General features: G+C 40.8%; 1 protein-coding gene across 1 annotated transcript in view; it reads right to left on the minus strand.

Annotated features, from left to right (window-relative positions):
- Positions 1 to 1,901: 1,901 nt before the first annotated feature.
- stat1a (signal transducer and activator of transcription 1a) overlaps positions 1,902 to 10,502 on the minus strand; it is a gene marked incomplete at its 5' end in the record, with an annotated part of 37,745 nt that continues 29,144 nt past the window's right edge. The window contains 8 exon segments of the mRNA XM_014027309.1: positions 1,902 to 2,359; positions 4,272 to 4,310; positions 5,235 to 5,331; positions 5,412 to 5,487; positions 5,576 to 5,764; positions 9,469 to 9,608; positions 9,689 to 9,783; positions 10,035 to 10,090. Coding sequence (XP_013882763.1) covers positions 2,330 to 2,359; positions 4,272 to 4,310; positions 5,235 to 5,331; positions 5,412 to 5,487; positions 5,576 to 5,764; positions 9,469 to 9,608; positions 9,689 to 9,783; positions 10,035 to 10,090 — 722 coding nt within the window.

Genomic DNA, 10,502 nt, shown 5'->3' on the forward strand with positions numbered 1-10,502 from the left:
AAACACAATCCCTTCATTTCAGAGGCTCAAAAGTAATTGGACAGATTGTATAATTGTAAATAAAATATTCATTTCTAGTACCGGTACTTGATGTTGGCAATGACTGTCTGAAGTCTTGAACTCATGGTCATCACCAGACGCTGTGTTTCCTCCTTTTAAGTGCTCTGCCAGGCCTTCACTGCAGCAGTTTCCAATTGCTGTTTGTTTGTGGGCCTCTGTCTGAAGTTTAGTCTTTAACAAGCTCAGATGGGTTGAGATCAGGTGACTGACTTGGCCATTCAAGAATATTCCACTTCTTTGCTTTACAGTTTTTATTGACTGGTTTGACCTGTTTGAAGAAACTGGGAACCTCTTTGGGAACCTTTGTCATCACCATCTCAGCAGAGCAGAAGACACCTCTTGCAATGTGTTAACACATTCTCATTGGATTGACACAGTTTTCCACCCTTTTGCAAAACAGTTAACACAGACGTCATTCAAGAAGTCCAAACTTCCTTTTAGCTGTCAGTATGAAACACCGAACGCACCTGTTTGACACTTCTTCACAGAATTTTTCAATTTGCAATCAGTCTGCAGGCCTGTGTTGTTCTCTTGTACTTTTATAGTAATGTTATGTTTCTTTTCGGTTTTTTCCCCTCATCTGTCCTTGTGTGGTTTTTAGTTTTTTTTTTTTTTAGTTTTTTGTTTTAGGAGGGTTGCACCTCCTCATGATGTCTTCATGAAGATGATCCTTGCTCTGTGCAGGGTCAGTGGGAGTATGACCCAGAATACCTGTTCTCCTTTGTTTGTTATGTTCCGTCTTCTTCTGAATGGGTGTTCTGAACTGTAATTTCATTGTGCTCTGTACAATGACAATAAAGGTCTAATCTAAAGGCCTAAAAGACTGTGTTTTTATTTACCTAATTTCTCACACAGTAAAGGATTTTATTTCTATTTTCATGTGTCCTCTGTTGGAATACAGTTTTTATTGATTGTTTTTGAGATGGTTTTGAGATTCTTCAAGCAGGTCAAAGCAATCAGTAAAAACTGTATTTCATTTGTCAGGCACAGTCTGAAAAAAAATGTAATCAAAATTTGCATCAAACCATTTTTGCTTCTGGATGCATTTTTGCAAGAGGGCAAATGTGACTACAAACAGCACTGGCATGTAAGCTACGTACAGTCATAGGCCACAATGACAGGCAATGGTGCACTGATTCACACGAGTTCTGTATTTTGTTGCCCATTGTGTACTGCTTGTTTGGAGGTGCTCATACATTGTGTCAAAGTTGAGTTGTTTGAAGACAAAGTTTGCTTTTGTTCCATATTTTAAATGTTTTGACACAGTTATTGCCTTTTGCAAACAAAATGTGTCATTTTGACCACTGTGGCCTCTGTGTTAACTGTTTTGAAAATGTGTTTTTGAGTTGACGGCAGTATCAAACCAACCAATAAAAAACTGTAATAAACTCCTGGGTTGCTTTGGCTTTATGTTTTGGGTCACTGAATGATGACCAATCAGTTTGGCTGCATTTGGCTGATCTGAGCACACAGTTTGGCTCTGAATACCTCAGAATTCATTGGGCTGCTTCTGTCCTGTCAGATCATTATAAACTTGTTCACACTTATTGTCCACTTGATGGCGCAGTAGAGCAAATGAAGCATGATGATGTTTCCACTTGTGTGGACCAGTTGGATGGACTCTTGAGACAGGCAACTTTGTTGGAGACACTGATGGGATTTTGGTCGTTCTTCTCTATATTAAAGAATGAGTGTACAGACTATAGGACAGAGCAGACATGAAACCTCAACATCAGAATCACCTGCAGGTTTGAAAACAAATCACCCCTCTATGAACTTGAAATTTTGTATTTCCTCACTTTGTCAGAAAAATAAAAGTAATTTAAACAAACGGCATTAAGTCAGTTTTCTTACATAAAGTTTTTATTTATCCCAGAAACAGCAACTCATCTTTAAATAATTTCCTCTCAATGAGTTTCATATCTTCTTGTTTTTGCTACACTTAACGATCATTAAATGCATGAGTTTAAAGCCTTAGAAAGAATGCACAATCACATTTAACAATACAGTTTAACAGTAATTAGTTTTATATTTCACATTATTAAAAAAAGTTTATGTAAAGTGAAGAAGGTTCAAACTAATATTTCCAGATGAGGTTTTTATCTTGGACATGTGAAATAAAAACACCAAACTCGGAGGTCGAACATGGTGATATCAAGTCCACGCAGGAAGTTCACTTTTAGAGAAAGCGTAGCGCTGCACAGCTCGGACCATCTGTTTGATGCAGAGGATGATGAAGAAACAGCCACGGAGCAGATCAAAAACATCCTCAGTTACCATCTGGAAACTCTGAACTCATCTGAGGACAGAACAACAATTTTTTTACCTGCTGGTGCTTGATAACAGAAACAAAAAGACTTAAAAGCAAAGAGCAGCAGGTGTTTGAAGCTTTGCAGCCATTCACTTAACAAGGAAAATCAATACTTTTAAACTAAACGTGACTCATTAATTGAAGACAGAAAGAGCAAGAACTAATACTGTACCTACAGAGTTTCTAAAACACATCCATAACTATTCTAAACCTGGTTTAAATCAGGTCTGAAACTAGGAAGAAAAGTTGGTTCAGAATCAAGTCTAAACTTGGTCTAAACCAAGATTTTAAAAAAAGAGAAAGCAGGACAAGCAACAAACTAGGTACATAATCGTCTTATCCAGGTCAGAAATCAGACTAGAAAACTAAACAATGGATCCTTGACCAGTAAGGTTAAAAGATCAAAACCAGGGCAAAGCCATGCTGAAACTTATCTACCATTAAATGATGGACCAAAACTAAACTAAGTTAGATGTTAAATGCTAAGTTCAACACTGGCTAAAGAAAAAGCTGTTGAGCTCTGGTTTTCACACCAGTTTGTCTTGAATAATCTGAAGAGATAAGCATTTTTGTTGTTCTTCTTCCTTAACATTTCATACTGAATGGTTTTTAGTTATTTTACTTATTTATTTCTTAGTTATTTTGGTTTTTAGAAACAATCAACATTGTTTTTAGTCATACTATTAGGAAATCAGGTCACATTAGCAACCAAATTGGGCTACGTTCACACTGCAGGTCTTAATGCTCAGTTCCGATTTTCTGAAAAAATCCGATCTTTTTGTGTGAACGTTCACATTACATTTTAAATGTGACCTGTATCAGACCCCTGTGTGAACGCTACACAGCACTGATGTGACACGCATGCGCAGTAAAAGACGTGACGTCTCATCAGCCGGCTTGTTTGTTTACAGAGCTAGCATGGATGCTACATTTTGCGCATCGAATCAGAAGTTGTTGTTTAATCAGAGCCGATTAAATAATTATCTGACATCTTGTTTAGTCAGTGTTTATATCTGAAGCTGCCTCTGACCGGGATGCTCCAGTGAAGCTTTTTTTTTTTTTTGAACGAAACTACGAGCTGGAAAAAAGTATCGGCCAAGTATCGAACTTTAGGATCGATACTCTCCGCGACCCAGGCTGGACATGTTATTATCAAACTATCTACGTGGAAAATGAAAAGTAAAAAGATGAAGCAACTGGACTTGTGTTTTGGAGCTGTAAACACACGGAGCTACAGATTTAAACAGCGAGACTTGAGGTTAGTGTCTTATCGATCCTTCACCCCCTCCTCCTGATGAAAAAGTCAGATGAAATGTGACATGATCGTTCACACTGCAGTCACTTTGAAAACATCAGATATGTATCCGATTTAAAACCACATACTGAAACGGCCTGGGTCGGATTTGAAAAAATCAGATTTGTCTCGTTCAGACTGTCATAAAAAAATCGGATAGGAGTCAGATGGGTCAAAAAAATCGGATTTGGGTCGGATTTGCCTGCAGTGTGAACGTAGCCTTGGTCGCATTCTAGAGCCCTGTCAGCCTTAGAGATAGGGTGAGGAACTCAGTCATCTGGAGGAGTTCAGAGTAGAGCAGCTCCTCCACTGCATCTAAAAAAAATCTGTTGAGATGGTTTGGGCATCTGATGTGATGCCTTCCTGTAGAGGTGTTCCTGACATGAGCCATTAGTAGGAGGCTCCGGGGAAGACTAGGACTTGCTGGAGAAATTATGTATTTTCTCTGGTCTGGTCTGGTCTGACCTTCAACATAACATACTAATTAGAGCATTTATGCAAAAATAAAATAAAGCAGAGGGTTACATTAGGATTGGGCTAAGTTCATGCAGTGCAGGACTCCTGAAGCTACACAACATGGTTCACGCAAAATCAAAACAAATCTACCTCAGGATCAAAATCTCCAAAGTCCATCAGATTGTTGGTCTAAAAGCAGAGGAGGGACACACACACACACACACAGATTGGACAGAAAGACAGAGACCAGAGTTCAGCAAAGAAACATTTTTTGGAAAAAAAAAAAAAAAGGGGGGGGGGGAATGAATCACCGACTACCAGGAAGCATAGTTTTATAAAGATAGTCAAACCGTGAAAAACTCATGAATGGAGATTAAACAGATGTTGTGCACAGAGGAATCTGACTGATAAAAACTGTGGAGCTTTAATCAGGACAGATGTGGATAAATAACGTAGGGTGAGTGACGAGTCTAACTTTTTTTTCTGCATTGCTTTCTGTAGCGGGAAGGAACTCCATGCAGTGACGTATGCTGCAGTGGGAGGGGTTTCTCAGGAGCTCGGTGCGGTGTGTCTGAGGAGCTATGAAAGGTCTGTGCGAAAACGAATACAGAAGAACCACGTGACCGCGTGTCGACCCGTCGGCGTCTGAGGGAGTATGTGTCAGGCTTAAGAGATAGGGTGAGGAACTCAGTCATCTGGGGGAGTTCAGAGTAGAGCAGCTCCTCCGCTGCATCTAAAAGGATCAGTTGAGATAGTTTGGGCATCTGATGTGATGCCTCCCTTTAGAAGTGTCCCTGACACGAACCACTAGTAGGAGGCTCCGGGGAAGACTAGGACTTGCTGGATAAATTATGTATTTTCTCTGGTCTGGGAACACCCCTGGGTCCCCCAGGACAAGCTGGAAAGTGTCAATGGGGAGAGGCGTGTCTGAGTTTCTCTCATATACCTGTTGTCCCCGCAACCCAACTATGGATGAGCAGCACAAAATAAAGATGCTTCCACGTAACTTTTGGTTTTTTTCCTATTTAATAATCTGGTAATAAACATTATGTATGAAGGTGTAAATGTGATTTTTCAGGGGAAAACTGCAGGTTTATTAAGGCAAGTACTCACCACAGCATCAATGTCTTGAGGGCTGACATACTGCTTCAAAACCCTGTAGTCATCTGGAGACATGGGCATCATGTTGTCCTGCATTCTGGATGGGTGTCTGGACAAGAACAGCATCAGTCTGTCACTCTATGATTATTAAAACTTTACCATGACTAAATTTGTTTGGTGGAAACTTACACTTCTGAAACAGATATGAGCTCTGTCTTCATGTAGCCGTTCTTCTCAGTGTTCTCCACGTCCATTGGTTCTTGAGCTGAAAGTGGTTGAAACTTTATTCAGCACTGTTCAGTAATTGCTTTTTTATTGACTGAAAAAAGCTCATTATCAACTGTGATTCTTACTCTCCGAGGGTTTTGGATAGTACTTTCCAAAGGCTTTGTCTTTGGGGATGTTGGGGAAAAGGAAGCGCAGCGGGTTTTCTGGTATGTTTTCAGCTGCCATCACCTTGTAGGTGCGGATTATGTCTGGCAGAGACACAGCAGTCAGCTCCTTCTTCGTGTATGGCTCCACAGAGTGATAAACAGGCTTGTCTGAGTGGAGTGAGGGAGGCAAGTAAAAAATGTTAACAGAGATATTTCTACTGGAAAACAACAACAACAAAAAACAGAAAACTTGACAGAAAGGAAGGCTGCTGTGTTTGGAATCATTGTCCTGATGTATGATAACAGTTTGGTCCAGTCTTCAGTTGTCGGACAGATGGCCTCACATTTGACACTAGAATAATTTGGTCTACAGAGGAGTTCATGGTCAACTCAGTGACTACAAGAAGCTCAAATGATCAGCCCAATACCAGCAAGCTGAAAGCTGGTGGTTCCTTCAGATGAAACTCTTCAAACCTAAGTCAAGCTGTCGTGTTGGTTTTGGACCAGACTTGTCCCATCTTTTTCTGATTGTGTTGTCATGACCTTCAATCTTTAATCTGTAAACTGAGACATGTAGAGTCTGACTTCATTACTCTGGAGCACTGTAAAGTCCACTCTTCAGGGTGAATCTGCTAAGACGGGGTGCCCCACCAGTCGATTCGCAATCGACCGGTAGCTCGTTGACTGGTTCCTGGTAGCACACGGAGCGCAACCTTCCTCTAACAGCCGAGAGCCGGCTCGTCAGCTGAGAGCAACAGTTGCGCTCCGGCCCGGGACTCATGTCCGCTCGCTGAGCTCTCCGGCAGAAGCGGTGGAGGTGGGAGGAGTTTACATTCCAGCCTTGAACACGCTCCCTCCGCCCTCCCCAGCACAGCTGACGAGCCGGCTCGTCAGCTCCGCTCACAGACATAGTCTCGCGAGTTTTGGTTGTGGTGAAACAGCACTACGAACACGGTCTCGCGAGACTTTAGGGTCACGTGTTCACAACAAAACAGCGAGGCGGAAAAAAAATGAATGAAAGACAGCTAACAAGCAAATAAAAACTTCTTATTTTCACCTGGAGTGGGAAGAGGACTCGTGTAATTCGAGCGCTGCCTTGGCTTGTCCAAAAAGGATAACGTGGAACTGCATTTCTTTCAAAACAATGCACAAACGCTATGAGATGAATTCTCCCTCCTAAGCTAAGGTAAGGCTGCTAATGTAATGCAGCCCCGCACCTGCCTCAACACAAAAAAACTGCGGAAAACATCTTTCAGCGATGACAAATTTATGAAAGAAGCGTTTGGTGCTGCAGACAAGCTTTTCCGTGATTTTAAAAATAAAAGTGGCTGCTATAAGACGTGCAGCTGTCCACCAGGATGGATGGATGTGTCCAAATTCATGTTTCAGGTGGACTGCTCCGGTGTTGAAAATGAGATTTTGACTAGGCCTGTCGCGATAGTCAATAAATCAATTAATCGCACGATAACTTTTTTTGAGGTCGGTAAAAAAAAGGGGCCGATAAGTTTCATTTTCCTGCTTGTTTGTTTACTTCGTCTCTCTCCCTCTCTCTGCTGCTGCACAGGATGAGCTCCTGTGATGAGCTCCTGCAGCTGACCCCTCCCCTCCTGTTTTCTTAGTGTGGGAGGAGCGAACTGTCGCTTTAGCGTGAGAGCTAATTTCTAAAGAAACGCTTCAAAGCAGAACGCGGCTGCAGAAGTGTCGGAGCACTAGAACCTGGATTTCGCTGCGGAGGGAGAGAGGGAGAGAGAGAGACGGAGTGAGACAGAGAGAGAGAGAGACGGAGTGAGAGAGAGAGAGAGACGGAGTGAGAGAGAGAGAGAGAGAGAGAGAGAGAGAGAGAGAGAGAGAGAGAGAGAGACGGAGAGAGAGAGAGAGAGAGAGAGAGAGAGAGAGAGAGAGAGAGGAGGAGAAGGGGTGGGGGCTGAAACTCCCCCAGACCCGCGACAAAAACTCGTCAAGACTTTACCTGTAGCTCCAAAAATAACAGGAAACTTAATCACACCGTGTTTTAACAAAACACCCCAAAAGCCTGTAGCTGTCCCAACAACTCCTGAGGAAAACTCTGAACTGTCTGATTTCCTCCCCGCAGCGCTCTGACTGTCCCCTCCTCACACACACACACAGACACGTTCCCCCTCCTCACACACACACACAGACACGTTTGTTCTTTTATCCTCATGGGGACTTTGCATTGACTTTCATTCATTTACCAGTATTTCCTATTACCATTTGACCCTAAACCTAGCCTTAAACTTTACATGGGATGTGAACTGGGCTTATGTCCCCATAAGAAACAGTGGGTCCTCACCAGGCTGTGTAATTTGCTTCATCTCTAAAGACATGCTGCACTTTAATATTGTTTATTTACTGTCTTAGTTGTGTGTGGTGTTTAATTTACATTTTGTTGTTCTTTGTTTTATTTTTTTTATTCAAGTGCATTTTTTTGTTAGAGACTGAGAGTCCACTTTGTTAAACATTCTTTTAAAAATGAAAGTTTATTGATTTATTACACTTACACATTACGCTTTTATAATTATTAGTTGTAAAACGGTCACCAGGCAATATTATCGTTTATCGCAATAAATTTTGAGACAATTAATCGTCCAGCAAAATTTGTTATCGTGACAGGCCTAATTTTGACTCTGCAAAATGACATTGGGATCAAATCCAGAGCAACAAGTCGCATGGATGGAGAGTTCTGGAGTCAGCTTTCTCTCACATGAATATCATCAAGTCCAAGAACAGATCCACAAAGATTAGTGATCATCTTGAGACCTGCTTACATCTTATCCTAGCTCTGTTACTTTTATTGAGATTTTCTTTTATTTTCAGGCGTTCATTCCTGCCTTTCTGCGGAAAAAAGTAACTTTTTTGGACGGCTGTTCATTTGTGTTTTGGGTGCTGTGCAGTTGGATTGGTTTTTGCCAATACTTTTTTTTATACTTTGCTTTTTGTTATGATGCATAACCATAGCAACAGGTGGTTTACAACAGGGAGCAGCTGATTAATATTGCAAAATCTGAAATAATACATCAACTGAAGCCGCAAATCCCAGAGGAGTTGAAAAGGAAACATCGTGGATGCAGAGCTGGAGCAAAGAGGCGAGAGAGAAGGAGGAAGTTCAAACCATCACTTCCATCAATCCTAATGGCCCAACGCGCACAATATGACATGCGCACACTCACAGTCACACACACACGAGCAACAAAACCTGCTGTTTTTCTAGATGTGGTTGTTGTGGAAATAAAATATGTGATCTAAAGAATAAAGGCACTTCATAGAATGGTCATCTGAGTTTGTTTATTCCAACAGGAACACAGAAATCAACAGAGCCATCAGGCCATCTGTCAAGAATGAACCTCTGCTCTCCATTTCCTGCTCCCTTGAGGATATACTGTTATACTGTTATTTACTGTTTAACAAACACCATTATGCCATTTCAATAAAGCAATATTTCATCCGAAGGCAATGCTGGGTCAAGAAAAAACAAAGATAAATACAAGGTATATGTAAGAGTGATTGCTGTTAGCAAATCTTGTTCTGGCTATAATCATTCTATCAAGAGATAAACAGTGCTATGAAAAACTGGGTCATTAAAGTATGTCATGAACTACTGGTTTAAAACTAAAAAGTATTATTTCCATTACAGTGGTCTCACTAATGAGGATCCTTTAATCAAGTACAAAAACTTTAGGTAAGAAAATACCGGTGCTAGTACTGATGTTTTTTGTTTTGTTTGGGTAATTAAAGTATTTCCTAAATGTCCCTCTGTTTTCCCCAACAGGTGCATCATGTTCACATTGAGTCAGTAAAAAAAAAAATTCATTTTGAATATATGCCATTAATTTTGAACAGGCATCTTGTTTTACCGTGGACGTCGTGTTCAATCCAGGTGAAGGTGATGGCTCCCTCCCTGCTGCTTTCACTGAACCTGAGCAGGAATGTCCCAGGACATTTGTCGCTCAGCAGCGCCTTCTCCCTCTCCTTACTGAGGAATCCCATGATACAGCTGCATATTTTATTAAAACAAACAATTAGTTTGAATCCATCCTCCTGAAAACATTGCAGCGTAACTGGAGCAGCTTTCACCCGTCATTCCACAGGGACAGCAGGTGCCGTTTAATCAGGTCCAAGATTCCTTCGATCCACAGCCAAAAAGGAAAAGATTTCTCATTGGCGCTCTGCTGCTGGGAAAAAAACAGAACTTAATGTTCTGTACAAACAAACTACATGGAAACAAACTGCTGCAGAAAGTGCATTACAAATTCATACTTATGTGAGTCTGATATATAAAAGTCAATATTAAGACAGTTGTGGCACAACTGCTCTGGTGCCCCTCAACGAGAAAAGGTTAAAGTAGAGTGTAAGATGCTATTTTAACCTAAATTATACCTATATATATTATACCCACTATAGATAGCACCCCAAGGCTCACCTTACAGAACTTTATCCAGGGGATCAGTCCATCTGGGTTCCTCTGAGCCTTGACTCCTGCACAGAAAAAATTAATAATTAAAACTCTTCACATTCTCAATACTTAAACATGTTTTTCACTAACAGGGCTGTTTATTGGCAAAAATTTGGTGATACGATACATATCATGACACAGGGGTGGTAATTCAATATATTGCAATACATTAAGATACTATAAGCAAGGTGATATATTGCAATATATTAGAGCATTTTTGTCCAAAAATTCGATTACAAAAAACTCAGTATGTTTAATATTTATTTTATTTCTTTCAAATTTCTTATTACCTCTGCCAAGGTTTGCGCTCTCCGAGTGCTTCTATTAGGCCTGTCACGATAACAAATTTTGCTGGGCGATTAATTGTCTCAAAATTTATTGCGATAAGCGATAATATTGCCTGGTGACCGTTTTATAACTAATAATTATAAAAGC

This window comes from Austrofundulus limnaeus, unplaced genomic scaffold (assembly GCF_001266775.1).
Source record: "Austrofundulus limnaeus strain Quisiro unplaced genomic scaffold, Austrofundulus_limnaeus-1.0 Scaffold634, whole genome shotgun sequence".
Taxonomy (NCBI): Eukaryota; Metazoa; Chordata; class Actinopteri; order Cyprinodontiformes; family Rivulidae; genus Austrofundulus; species Austrofundulus limnaeus.